Consider the following 15,200-nt stretch of genomic DNA (forward strand, 5'->3'; position numbering starts at 1 on the left):
GGTTCACATGGTAAATTTAGAACGCATGACAAGAGGTACGGAAATAAATGTAAAATTCAATTAAAGGGTTTTCCTTCCGTCCCAAACCCTCCACCCCCACCCCTCTGCAGAGGCGAGCGCTTAAGGATTGTGCCTTATCCAGATTCTTCAAATGGCAAACATAAGATAAGGATCCCTTTCAGTCTCCTCCCAGTTCGAGGCCAACGCCTGGAAACACAACCATTGAATCCCACACAATGGAGGCATGCAGACTGACCTCTATGGGGGCACATCCAGACCATTGTCTATGGCCCAGACATTCTGATAGACCATGATTTATGGAACGGATTCTTCACCTGCTTATATTATTCTGTATGTTAGTAGTCATGAAACTGTATTTACGTCAATTATATACAATCAGAGTATCCAAATTGACCTTGACCACGGCTTGAAATGAGAAATGGCCTTGAGGGAATTTGCGATTGTAATGCAAGACCTGTGATCGAGTTACATATTACAGACTTCAGCCACCCCAAAATACATTTATTTACTTTCCAGAAGCTCTTTATCCACCCTTTGACCTTTAATAACAACGCAGCAGTTCAGCCAATCACAAAATAAGCTGATGTCATTACACGGCTCTGTCAGTACATGGCTCATTCTAGGGATATGCATGTTTGTTTGTGCTGGGTTGGAGGGAATCTAGGTCCAATCCTGCCAAACAGGGAGGATGTGTAGTGTGAGGCGAGTCACCCAACAGGATGGATGCTTTTGATGTGGCTCAGATCAGTCAGCATTTCCTGCAGCCTCTATGAGTAAGCGGTGATTGATGACAGCATCAATGGGGCTGGTCACCATAATGATGACAGACTTTCCACATAATACATCCAGACACGCAGATTTAACCTACTGTGGGCTAAACGATGATGGGAGGATGGGTCACAACTTAAGGGTGTGGTTCCACCCATAGTTTCACCCATCACTCAAACTACAATAGATTTTTTTAAAGCAAATTTATGAGAAGAGAGTTGTCTATTCATGCCATTTTTTATATTACCATGAAACAACACTATTTGAGTAACATTATGGATGACACACACAGTTTAAATATGTTATTTCCTGACTGTACAGAGGCTAAGCCACAGCATCTCCTTTCTCTGTAGGTGCTTACCAGAGCGTGAAGCAGTCCAACCAGAGTGACTGCTGACCTTATCTTTCTGGCCATTGAAAGAGGAAGCCATTACAAAGAGAAACAAGAAGTGCAGGACAGTGAAGCACAGCTGAGGAACAAATACAGCAACCGCAAGCACTCTAAACAAGGCAACAGTGGTCAAATATTAGCAGGACGTTCCTCAAACCGGTAGTTCTCACTTTACTCAACCAGGCGCGAGTTATTTCAAACTTAATCCCAAGGCTCACTGTAACCAAACAGGGTGCTCGGTTGGTAGAACCACGTCTGCCTCCTCTGCATTGGCCCACATGACATCTCCAGCAGCCACCGCCATCAGTAAAGCTGGACAGGCAGCCAAGATTGTGTGGGTGCGCAGTTTGCTTGACACCTACACACAGAAATTCTCCTCGCAGTGTGTAGCCAAGAGACAGCACATTTTTAACAGGTTACTGTGAACTTGATGCCTGCCCTTGTCCCAGACATCTCAACACTGAGACTGAACTGGACTACCAATGAGCCATTTAGTCAAAGACAGAGGATTATGGGGGAGGATAGTCATTTCCTCAAATGGGTGTAGGGCTGGAATGACCGCCGTCCTAAGACGAAGGAATTTGTGAACGGTCGGCAAGAGTCTGAACTTCATGGCTCCAACACCACTGATGTAAGAACAAGAGATGTTCAGTGGGAACGCTGGCCTTTGTGCCCAGATGAACATGCTTAGGTAACCCTTGGGACTCGTTTCACAGCGATGGTGGGAGAGAGAGAGAGAGAGAAAAAGGAGCGTGACATTTCTGCTTTATTCCAGACATTCCCACTTGGGCAGGAGTGTGTAACTCCGGCCTCATTAGCCTGCACCTCATCTGCTCTAAATGTGTCACCTCCTCTAAATCTGTCACGTTCTCAGAGTCAGAGGAGATGTCTAAAACAGCCTCAAGCAATAGCACAGCCTGGAATCATCTCTTTAATAGCGATAGTCAGCCTGGTCTGCAAGATCAGAATATATTAAACATGAAGGGTCTATGGTAGGGTTCCCTAACTGGCCAGTGGGTAGTTTTACTTGGCCCCCCCCCCCAAAAAAAAAATCATTCTCATTGTTGGAAATAAGACTAAAAACATCAGGAAATAAGCTCCAAGTGATTTTCAATGTAAGAAATCTGTTTAAGTGTTCCCACGTACACACACGATGGTGTGCACAATGTAAGAAATCTGTTTAAGTGTTCCCACGTACACACACGATGGTGTGCACAATGTAAGAAATCTGTTTAAGTGTTCCCACGTACACACACGATGGTGTGCACAATGTAAGAAATCTGTTTAAGTGTTCCCACGTACACACACGATGGTGTGCACAATGTAAGCAAGGTTTGAAGTTGTGTAAGTCAAACATATCTGTTTGTGCTTCTTGCAGTCAATTTGTAATTATGTTCCTGCAACCCAACCTTGCTCTTTAGAAAAAAATAAAAAATATCATTTAGTTGATGATTTTATGGATTCCACAGCCTGTTTTATGAAACATAGCCTAGGCTTATAGATGAAACTGTCCTGAAGTTACTCAACTAATGTTCCATCTTGTGAAATTAGTTCAGACTACATTTATTTAACTAGGCAAGTCCGTTAAGAACAAATTCTTATTTACAATGACAGCCTAGCACAAGGCCTCCTGCGAGGCCGGAGATTAAAAATATTATATATTAAGGACAAAGGACAAAACATGGCAGTGGAATAATCAATCATAAATATCTTTCTCATTAACAGTAAGTCAGGCAAAGGCTTTAAGACCAAGGCAAAAGCCAGAATGTGACAGAGGGGAAGGTGTGGGCTATTTGTAGAAAGCCTTTGAAATCCAATGTGGAGGATAGAGAGGGAAACAGAGGGAGCGGGAGAGCGAGCCTGAGGAAAATGTAACCAAACCAGAAAGGCAGGCTGGCCCAGTAGACAGCATTGTCACATTAACCGCCTCTTCCTGTCGTTGCCTGCCTCTCGCACTCGTTGCCTTATAAGGTGGCGTTATCACTGTGGCGATGATGTAACAGCTTAAAGTGCACCCCCCCCCCCCCCCCCCATGCCTGCACACGCAAACCATTTTCTTCTTCAAAAACACCTCTTTATCAGATGAAAAAGTTTGTTCAAATAATGGCCTGCATCTTAAAACGACAACCCCCACATCCTTTCACAACAATTGTGTCCTGGATGTGTGTGTGTTTGTTCTAAAGTGAAGGAATGTGAAACACGACACACACACACCCCCACCTCCTAGGAGCCAGAAGAAGAAGAAAACAGGGAGAGAGAAAACACACTGCATTACTGCTGTAGCTTCTGTAACTGTGCAAACAGCACCCTCCATCCTGCCACTGGAGAAGGCGTCATGCTCCCGGTCTCAGGAAAGGTCTCCTATAGTAAAGTCCAATGTGTGCATGTGCGTGGCCTGAGATACCCTGCAGTGGAGGCTGGTGAGTTACACAGTCCTGTGGGTCATTAGGAGGGGGGCAGGAGAAGTCAGAACCCACCCCACCACCGACAGACATTCCACAGCTAACCCGACCCTTTATGACTCACAGCCCTTCATGTCTGACACACACACACACAAAATGGATGCCAAGAAACTCTTCAACACACATTGCAAAGGCATTTACAAACATAGTTACACACACAGGATGCCAAGATTCTTGCTTAAATACTGTCCAAATGGCCATTGCCTAATCGTACCTATACACAGTCGAGAGCAGACTCACATAACTCTCACCCAACACAAACATCCAACCAGCCTTTTCTAAACAAAACACTGATCCCAAACATTATGAAGAAGACGAGAAGGGGGCGGGGCTGAGGGAGAGAACATCACCAGACACCACACCCCTCTCCTGCAGTCAGAGTGTGTGACAGGTGATGTGTGTGATGTGGTGAGAGTGGGCAGGGAGGGAGCCCTGGAGCTCAGCCCCTCTGCAGAAGAGGGGGGCAGACAGAACCTCTTAAGAACCAACCCGGAACAGGATCTCTGGCTCGGCCACAACCCACATCACTGACTGGGGAGAGACTGACTGGCTGCGACCCACTTCCCCGCCCTCCCCATCCACTGCCCCTCCCCTCTCCAGGGTTTTCCGCTGAATCAGACTCACTGCTGCTTCATGTCATAAACACATGTACAGTACTCAACCCCTCAATCTAAGTGGATTTGATACAATGAGCCCGTCTCAGATTGACCCCCACAGAGTCAGTTGGCCTGGGGTGCTAAGCCAGGGGGGGGTTACCATACATGCAGGTGGGGGATATTACAAGGCCGTTGAGTGTAATGCCCTCTTAATGACTTTCATAATGCACTGGAGTCACCCCCCTCCCCCTCTGGGCTGCTGCGTGGACCAGTCCTGTGTAAGCTTCAGAAACCGATATCTTCACATTCTTACATCCTGGAAATGAATTACACTGGCCTGGTCCCTAAAGACCATGGTAGTAGAGCAACACCAAAGACTGAGCTCAGAGAGACTGTACAAGATCATACCAACAACAATGTAAAGAAGACTTCAAAAGAACAGTGGTACTGTGTGACACATGAGAACAGTGTGAACGCTGGTGGTGTGAACGCTGGTGGTGTCAACGGTGACACACTGAGGCATTCATTCACACATGAGATTCACCCATCTGTTTGGCTGGGCCTACACTGCTGCAGGTTGTTAGATTTTCCACCACAGCTGTGTACTGGAGGGCCCCCTGTACAGAGCACTCTTTGTTAAAAGCTCTCTTGTTAAATAATGCCTTTGGGGGCTTTGATTTGTCCAAGATATTGTCTGGTGCACTTCCCTGGCCTGCACGGCTCTTTGAGGAAGGAGAACAGAGATGCAGGCAGTTGGATGATTCCCCAGTGAGTATAGGAGAGGAAGGAATTCACTGGGGGGAAACATATCTCTGACCCACACCCTGGGCCTGCTGTGATAAGGTCCTCTGTCAGCTGGCCAGTGACCAACAGGGAAAGGCAGGTCACAGTACAGACAGAGATAAATCACCCCAAGTCCTTTCCTCATCTCTCATCCGGCAGGTTATCCACTAACAGGCCTGGTTAAGGGTGGGGGGAGACACATCAAGGGCAATCCTCCTCCTTCAGTGAACACGGATCATCACTCTGTATTCGCTCCCAATCTGCCTCACGCTACGCTTATGGCCCCAAATCTCTCCTACTTTGTGGAACTGAAAGGCACAGAGTGATCTGATTCTCAGGGCTACTTCTACAACTGGAGTTGAATAAGGAAGCAACAGAAAACCACAGAAGCCACAACCTTTCTTCCCCTTTCCTGCGACTCCCTTGAGATGGACTCTAGTAGAAGTTACATACTGGGCTGAACTAGGGCAAACAAGCCCACGGGACTGGGCGAGTTTAAATGGGGACATCTACGGCACGAGATGAGCCAGTGGTCTTGACACATCATGCTAGAGAGATGGTGATGTCTGTGCCCAACCTAGCCCGAATAACCTCTCAAGTTAGAGGACAAACCTTTATGAGTCTAGTGGGTGAACTGTCTGGCATAGCTGTACGCTTCTGGTCTTTGTAAGGTTGTTTGTGTGCTAGCAACAGTCTCTGAAGAGCTGCCTTTGTGTTGCAACACACTCGAGGGAAAAAAGCCAGGCATTTCACTTCCTCCCTTACAATCTGCCGGTCTGCCTCTGTAAATGCCTGACTAGAAAGAGCGCCTCCCACACGAGGACCCAACCACAACGGCTGAAACGTTAAACCGCACTAGCTTGCTGATGAAGACAAAATCTAACCGGCTGCTGGCCAAAAAATATAAATATATAGCCTAAATCCTAAAAATAAGCCTGTGTATTCCCGTGGGCAGTGCTCTAATCCTCTTACAGTCTTTTGTCTGGGCCCTGTACACTTGAGTCTTTCAGTGGCGCTGCAGACATTAGATGCAAACAATGGGCCAAGGACAGAGGAAGTGTTGCTGTGGTTGATTCTCTCTGTGCACTCTGACTGGATGCAGGGTGAAACCACGAACCGGAGGACAGCGACAAAGTCAGACAGGGACTGTGTGTGTGTGTTCAGGCACTTGTTTATTTTCTGTTGTTTTCCAAGGGCCGGGGGCAATTAACAACATCCCAAGTCCCAACAGGCCTAGTTTTGAGACCCTCTCTCACACTGTGCCCCACTTACCAGGGTCTTTAATAATAAAACGAGAAGCCACAATAGAAATGAGAGACTGCCTCAGAGAAAACACTCCAAAGAGCTGCTCTTCTTTATGACCTTCCCTTATCATGGCTACAGGGTATCAGGTGCCCCATAAAAGGTGTTGTGAGAAGCAGTAGTGTCTGCCAATGAACTAACTAGTATAGATCCTTCAAAAAGACAGGAAGCAGTTCACTTCGGTTGTTAATACACACCTGCTAGGAGCACCCCAGCAGCAGGTTCATCAGATCGAACCACATCTATCCAGACCTGACCCAAACTCAGCTGACCGACGGTTAAACCCATCAAACCTGCAGTTTATAAGCAAACACTTCTATCCAAACAGATCTGTAAAGTAGGTCGTTGGGAATGTGTCCTTCAGCTCAAGGTTACCATTTGAGCAGCATTCTCCACAGCTATGGAAAGTCACTGACCAAAAGGCTTACCGATACTGTGGGTCTCTGACCATGCCCTCCTGATCCTCCTTAGCCCTTCCACCAGAGCCATGTTCTTATTAAGTACCCTGATCCAGCTGCCTCTCCTCCAGCTGGGATAACGGTGAGATCATGTCAGGGGCCAGCCTGCTACCAGAGCTCAGACACCAAGTGCTGCGGTTAAACAAACACTAGATACATTAAAAACTCAATGACAAGTCAGTGGGAGGATGGGGTCAATGGTAGAAAATGTTCTATTGCGAGTCAACTTTAAAAACGGTGTGGTCCAAGGCAGATCTTTACCAAATGGTATAGCGCCAGACTGTAACCGCCACTGATGTGGTTAGGATAGAGCCATCCAATGATGGCATGCCCCTGGTGATGATGACCCAGTCAAAGGTCACCTTTAAAAGTAACTGGTCTCTGGTTCATTGTGAATTCAGGTGGACTGCGTAGCTGTAGTAGGCATTCTACCAGCCGAAATGTCTGTGTTTCACTGTGGAGGAGCCTTTCCAATAGCAGAGATGAAGACCTTCAGCAGACTCATACAAACAGACAACATGTTTCTCTGCAGCAACATATTGATGTAAAGTACAACGTAGTCTCTCTGCACATCTGCTCCCAGTAACGGAGTCTCCCTGTGGCCTGACACTGACTGGATATGATATCAAATATTAGAACCAGCCTTTTATCCAGACAGTCTTTCCTGAGGGGGTTTCAGGGGATTTGTGGGACAGACGATGTGTAGGGTTCAGGCCAGGGTTAACTTCCAGAACAGATTGGGGACATCTACTGCTGTTGCTGGAGGTGGCACTTGGCAAGACCAGTAACATGGGTCAATTGACAGAGATACAAATGACATCTAGTGAAACCTGGTAGGCTGCACTAGAGGACGGTATTTCAGGTCCTACACTTAAGTCATTGACTATGAGCGTTGTGGTAGAGCTAGCTAGACAAACGCACTGGTGACTAAAAGCCAGTGTTGATGGTGGTGACTCAGATCAGAAATTGGTTAGAACTGCCATTTTTCACTAAAGCAAGATACTTTTCTTTAGAAGTTCAGATCAAGCATCTCATAGTGCAGGGGTAGGCAACCCAGGTCCTGGAGTGCCACATGTATGTTTTTCATTTAACCGACCTGGAAAACCAGGTGTGGGGAATATAGGCAATCGCTGAACTGATCAATTAGCTCAGTTGGTCAGGTGTGGTGCCGAGTTGGAACAAAATCCTGCAGGACCTGTGGCACTCCAATAACAGGGTTGCCTACCCCGGTCATAGTTTGTATGGGTTACTTAGGCTGCTAAAATTAGCCCACTTCTGCATTAGAATACATACAACATAATATATGGGTGTCTATGAAATTAGAGTCTCAGACACAAGGCCACGATTACACAGTGGATTGCAGTAGTGGTGCTTTTAATAGCAGCACAGAGGGCCACCTGCTAAAAGCCCTGCTGTGCAGCACTGTGGTCTGGCTCCCCTGCGTCACTAAGCTTGGCTCTCACAGGTAGACTAAATAATGACTAGTCCACAACTGCCAAAAATGCTACCTGCGCTGCGTCCTTGGTGAGGCTTTTATCAGAACAGACAAATGCTAGACACACACACCTTTGCTGACTGAAGGGACACACACACACAATCTACTAGCGTTGACTGGCTAAATTGCCAGAACATGAAACAGGAGGGGGAACTTTGTTTGGTTAGACGGAACAATGTTTACCACCAACCCATGGCGAAACCCCACAGTAATTTCTCTGCTGTGTGGAGAAACTAACTTCTCTCCTAAAGCCCCCTCCCACTCCCCTCTTTGCCCCATAATAATGCAGCCCCTCCCCTTTTGCACAGACCACCACACCTAAACACACATTCCTTTCTCCCAATTGCCTACAAGTCCCCAAAAGCACAGGGCCTGGTCCAATCAGCACAGAAACACACACACACACGTACAAACATGCAGTACTTCATGTTGATGTAAAAATGTGATGTGAGAGATATATATATATATATCACATCTCACACGTACAGACAGAAACCACAGACGGAAGTAGGGGAGCTGCACATTGCAGATATTTGACTGCTGACTTTAAACAATCCAAAATGAGATTTGGGGGTTGATATCTATAGCCAAACACAGTGGAATGTTGGCACCAGCTCAGAACACAATCTCCCAAAAGAAACGCAGAGTAGTAGTACTAGGATATACAAGATGTACAAGTCACTAACCTTAGCCAACAGCAACACTACTATAGCGTGTGGGTTGTTTTCAAAGACCCCATCTATGGCCTCTACCATGTGAAGGCATGAAGGACCTCTCCACACTCCCCTAAAATGTAGCCCAGCAAACAAACAGGAGGGGGAGCGAGAAACAGACCAGAAAGAATGGCTGACATGGAAAAACACAAACAGCCCCCCACCGACCACTTCAAAAACAAGTGCACCCAAAAATGGGTAGGAAGACACCCCTTGCCCTCACTGTGACCACGCAATTTCCCTGTTAGCCGGCCTGCCTGCCCTGGAGGACTTTCCCATCGCGCCACATTGTCCACATCTGCAATCCTGCAAAACACCCTTCTTTTTCAGTCAGACAAAAAAAAAAAAAAAAAACAGGACACCCCCACCCCCCTGAAACTAGCTATAATGGGCCACAAATGGAATGTTTCCCCCTGCATGCTCTTGCTGTGGGAGAGAGAGAAGAGGGAGTGAGCGAAAAAGGGAGCGAGGGAGAGGGGTTACATTCCATTCTGCTCTGTCCCTCTTGCCGCCTGGTCGTTTTACATTCCGCTGATTCCAGATCAGGGTCAGCAGTACTGCTCCCAGGCAGATGACAGGTCGAACACTGACGTGAGATTAGAGAGGGACCACACCTGTAAAAAAGTGGGCAGCTAGAAGGCCCTCGGGCAGATGAAACAATTGAAACTCAGGTGTAGTTTCTCTATGGGCGGAGACAGGTATATCCACACCCACAATCAAGTCTTTCCTGCTCATCCCTACATCAGCCCCAGTCACATAAAATCAACAAAGGAGAGAGAACTGGCTTATTTCAACATGGAAATCAAAATCAGACACTCCCAGTAGTCCAGTGCTTTGTGCCACAATTCCCTAAAACAGCCATGGCCACGTGTGGAGAAACCAAACCAGCCAGCCCCAAACTGATCGAATCAGCCAGTCAAATGAATATCTTTGGGAACTGGGAGGGGAAGGAAGACATTTAGAACACTGCCCACCTTAGCAGTGTGCTAATCTGTGCAAGTCAGGTTAGGAGAGAATAAGCGTTTCTCTCGGTGGGGCTGAGTTGTAAAAGACTGTCAGTCACCAACAAATCACAGTCATGCAAACAAGGCAGGTACTTTGATAGCGCAGTGATAATAGGGAAATGAGGAGTGATACAAATTCCCGTTCAATTGAATAATGTGAGCGACCATATCAAAACAGTGTACGAAAAAGTGTTGCCATCACATCAGACTGACAGTGGTTGGGTTTTGGGTGGCTTTTACCCCTTTTGCACATATTTGGTGGCTGAATGTCCTTTGCTTTTAAGTGGGTTGGCAAACTGACATCCCGAGAGACATTTGCATGGACACTGATTCCAACATTGCCCCACTAGAATTGCAATAAAACAAAAAGAATGGCCTCACAGAATTTTGTGTACTACAACATGTCTCAGCCTGCAGTTGATGTAATGGATTAGGTTGGACTTAATGTTTCTCAAGCTGAAATGGAGCGCTCTGAAGTGAGTTAAGTTGTAACCAGTGTAGTAAACTGGACTAGACTGAGCAGGACGAAACTTGGGTGTTGGGAAAAAAACACTTTAGGTAGGCCATTCATAGATAATTGACCGTTTCTTTTGACATGAGCACTTTGTCCATACTCTGCTTAATGCCTCCACTTGACGTCTGATTTCCACATACATGCAGTAGGTCTAAATACATTGGCTACATTACATTAAGTGTAGAATCATTGGTGGGAGGCATTCATTAACTTTATGCAACTGGCACAGCGGCAGTGAAAACGCCACAGGAATTTGCCCTTCATTCCCCCGCCGACTTTTCTGAAATAAATTAATGTCACGACTCCCCAATATCTCGTCCAATCAAACTCCATGTTGAATTGAAGTAGCGTGTTTTTTTTTTTATTTGTATTCCTTACATTTAAGGATACACATTTTAAGTGTTCCAAAAATCTATACATTCTTCAGTAACCGGTGTTGATTTCAGTTAATTAGTCCCCATTGCCTGCGTTTGTAGGCCATCTGAGTCAATCATTGATTATTTTTCTTCCTGTGAGGAAACTTTGGCCTCCCTTCTTTTACAGGCAGACATATTTAGAGTATATCGACATACATAGAGGGTAAAGCTGAACGCAGGGTTAGGCTATATCAATTAGTTTAATGAATAATGCTGAGCGTCAAAACGCTGAGTAACGACGGGCTGTAATATAATGCTCGGTGTGGTGTCACTCCAACTTCAATTAACGCAAACAATTTTGACAGTGAGATGTGTAACACTACACACCCTCAATCATCCCAGACTGTCAAGCAACGTTGCTTCAAATCATCATCAATTGTTCTTACTCCACATTTCACAATTCCAGGGATTGATCATAGTAACATGGGCTCGAACATTAAACGATTAAATCAGGTCTAAAAACCGTAAAAATATTTTCAGCTGGAAATGGTGCTGCGATATTGTGCGACAGAACAAGTAGATAACAAAAAAACAATTGAACTCAGCAGTATACTTCGACCCAGAACATCTGATAGGACTTAGAGGACACCATTCCGTATGCTATTTTTGAGTCACATCGAAATTATGCATATTACGTTGGCCATCTTGAATCTTGTTATTCTCAAGAAAAATGGCAGAAATATCGCCTGGAAAATTAAGGCTAAATAAACGCCAGAACTATATAGGCTACAATGTTTCATTCCAATAAAAAGAAAAATCACCGTTGTCCCCAGTCGAGTTAGAAAATACCGGTAGTTGTCGAAATGACGCATGTGGAAAGAGTTTTATAGCCCATTTCTTGTTAAACGTATACCACCATATCGACACAGGAAAGTTCGTTACATTGAGACGGTATAAAATCTCGTTGCTTTATAGATGCAACCAGGGCCCAAATTCAGTCCCCGACCTCTCCCTGTCATTTTACCTTTCTCTGCTGTTTCTCCCAGGCCGGGTCCAGCAGCAGGTCCCGGTCCCAGTCATTTTCTTGTTCTCTTGGGTCCATGTAAATGGCTGGACCTCCAGACGATGCTTGACTATTAGAAGCGTGATAATCTACCATAGTCTATGGTAGTCAAGCTATTAGCTATAGAAAGAGTAATAAAAGGGGATGTGACCCAGTTGCGGTAACTCTATTTGCTTTCAACGTTCGGTCAGGAATATCCGATCTATACACTGAAAATACCCGCTACAAGAACGCTTAATCTCCAACCGAGGAGGGAATGGTGTGGTCGCAAGCAAAGAGCCGCTCCTACAAAACTGGAGTAGGTTGCCAGGCCCAAATAGCTCATGAATATTCAGTGACCTGCTTATTATTCATGAGCTCATGAAAAACTGCACCCGAAAGGCTGGAGAACACATAACTTAGTAGTAGACTATAGCCTACTAAAAGTATTGTTCTAAAAAGTATTATGCCTGATATGTAGCCTAATGCCTTTGTCAAGTAGCGCAAATCATTGCAGATGGAAGTCTGTACATGTTGCTATATAATTGCAACATTGTATCAAAATGTAAGATGCAATTCATGCCAGCCCCTTGAAACGATGCAATGGTGAAATAAAATAATGCACAAATGTATTTGTAGCCATTATAGACCGATTTACGAATTAAAACATTATTTGGAGCTCTAAACTACAATAGTTCTGATAACTGCTACCTGTATAATATCCATAGAATATTAAAGTAACTGTCCAGCTAAAATGTCACTTTTAGAAGTTCATATTCTGTTAACTCATATCCAAATAATGGTGTTGACTCATCTTATACGTGGCCAATACGTTTCTATCATACATTTGAGATAAAAAAAAATTTAAAAGCCACACTTCAACTTGTATCTTAAACAGATATTTAAAAAATGCCTGCTATTTCCTCATTGAGGATGATGTCCTGAGGAGGATAGGCTGGCCAATCAGGGGTCTACTCACAGTCATATTTTTTAACAACCAGTATACACCCACACCATTCTGTTGTAGGGGTACGCCCACACCATTCCAACACAGAAAAGCTTATTTTTAACATAAACTATTTATCTCATATTGTAATTCATTTTAGGTCATATTTAATAGAAATCTTACTTTAAGCGCAAGCTACACACTACACGGGGCAGAGTCATATATTAGTCTAAGTATATGACTCTACACAGGGGCGCTTTCAGCAGTGCAACATTTTGGATCGTTCGGATACAAATATACTATGTAGAACAAACATGCCTCTCTGAATTGAATTGTGGCAGCTTTATTAATGGAATTTCTATCTGCAACATTCTACAATGTTTCTTCTTCTTGCAAGACAAGAATCAGATGGAGCCTATAACAAGACCCACCCATTCTATGTAATATTAATGAGGACATGCTACACCATGAATCATTTAGCCAGTGAGCCCATTGGTGTTGTTACCCTACTCAGATTTTTGTTGTCCCCTCATGGAGAGCCTATGCCACCTCACTGGTGCCCAAACTAATAGTCCTTCATGCAGGTGCATCGAAACAAAAACCGTATGAAATTCACTTCGGCCTATGCTTTTGTTTGAAAGCTTGTCGTGTGTAAAGCAGCTTATATTTACCATTCAAATTTCATCGGCTGGGTCTGGCTGACATGCCCAGACACTACATTAAGTAGGTCACGCTCTAACTGTGTGTCTGTGCCAATTATCATCATCGAGGCCCAACATACCATATAAATGATCGCAGGCCGCCATCGCTCCCTTTCATGTTTTGTGATGTTTTCATGACTGCCACACAGTGCCACATTCCTAATAGTTTTCTGATATACAGAAATCCCATGGGCATTGGACTCCATCCCCATTACTATAAGGAATCATTGTAGTGTGTACAATGTCACGGTTAAATGATTACACATCAAAGCATCGTACCATTTTATAATGAATTCTCTCTCATTGTAATGGCAGTTAGGCCGATATTTGGCACCTATTTTTTTTAAATCACCAAAGTCAGCCTGTTGCAGGTGAAGCTAATACATGATGAGCAGGAAAATTAATTCAAGGTGTGCATCTACAGCTGTTCTCCTTTGATATCAATGTTTATTGATCGTCATTTCCGTTATTCAAGATAGTTTAATAAGTCTGGGGTGTGTGTGTGTTGAGAGAAGTACAAAATGAGCAGCTGTAGTTCTTCAAGCTCAATTTTTTGCTTCTGAGTTATCTAACACAAGCGTAATAATGGCGCAACAGGAAGTAGCTTGAAAGTTTGCCACAGTCCCCCTGGGTCCGGAGTGTGCTTTTTTGACTACACATACAGTAACCGTGAAAAGTTTGGACACACCTACTCATTCAATGGTTTTTCTTTATTTCTTCTATTTTCTACATTGTAGAATAATAGTGAAGCCATCAAAACAATGAAATAACACATATCTACTCACATAGTAACCAAAAAAGTTTTCAACAAATCAAAACATATTTTATATTTGAGATTCTTCAAAGTAGCCACCTTTTGCCTCGATGACAGCTTTGCACACTCTTGGCATTCTCTCAACCAGCTTCATGGAATCCATTTCAATTAACAGGTGTGCCTTGTTAAAAGTTAACTGCTGCAAAGAAACCACTACTAAAGGACACCAATAATAAGAAGAGACTTACTTGGGCCAAGAAACACAAGCAATGGACATTAGACCGGTGGGAATCTGTCCTTTGGTCTGATGAGTCCAAACTTGAGATTTTTGGTTGCAACCGCCGTGTCTTTGTGAGACGCAGAGTAGTTGAACAGATGACCTCCGCATGTGTGGTTCCCACCGTGAAGCATGGAGGAGGAGGTGTGATGGTGTGGGGTTGCTTTGCTGGTGACTCCGTCAGTGATTTATTGAGAATTCAAGGCACACTTAACCAGCATGGCTAAAACAGCATTCTCCAGCAATACGCCATCCCATCTGGTTTGCACTTTATTATAATTTGTTTTTCAACAGGACAATGACCCAAAACACACCTACAGGTTGTCTATTTAAAAATATATATATATTTATTTAACTTGGTAAGTCAGTTAAGAACAAATTCTTATTTCCAATGACGGCCTACGCCGGGATAAACCCGGACGACACTGGGTTTTTGTGCACCGCCCTATGGAACACCCAATAACGACCAGTCGAGATACAGCCTGCAATTGAACCAGAGTGTCTGTAGTGATGCCTCTAGCACTGAAATGCAGTGCCTTAGACCGCTGGGCCACTCGGGAGTCCAAATAGTGTAAGGGCTATTTGACCAAGAAGGAGAGTGATGGAGTGCTGCATCA

The 15,200-nt window shown here is 44.6% G+C and overlaps 1 protein-coding gene across 4 annotated transcripts in view; it reads right to left on the minus strand.

Moving 5' to 3' along the window:
• Positions 1-12,780, minus strand: part of LOC110507588 (alpha-actinin-4) — a 59,602-nt gene extending 46,822 nt beyond the window's left edge. For 2 of the 4 annotated variants that reach the window (XM_090224512.1, XM_036964948.2), the window contains exon 1: positions 11,888-12,434. In XM_090224512.1, the coding sequence (XP_090080638.1) occupies positions 11,888-12,022 (135 nt within the window). In that variant the 5' untranslated portion in view covers positions 12,023-12,434. Of the gene's footprint in view, positions 1-11,887 lie in introns of all 4 variants that reach the window. The other 2 variants (XM_036964943.2, XM_036964944.2) reach the window with 2 other exon arrangements.
• Positions 12,781-15,200: the final 2,420 nt, after the last annotated feature.

The sequence above is a fragment of the Oncorhynchus mykiss genome, chromosome 27, assembly GCF_057628025.1.
Source record: "Oncorhynchus mykiss isolate SJ-2025 chromosome 27, ASM5762802v1, whole genome shotgun sequence".
NCBI classification, from domain to species: domain Eukaryota; kingdom Metazoa; phylum Chordata; class Actinopteri; order Salmoniformes; family Salmonidae; genus Oncorhynchus; species Oncorhynchus mykiss.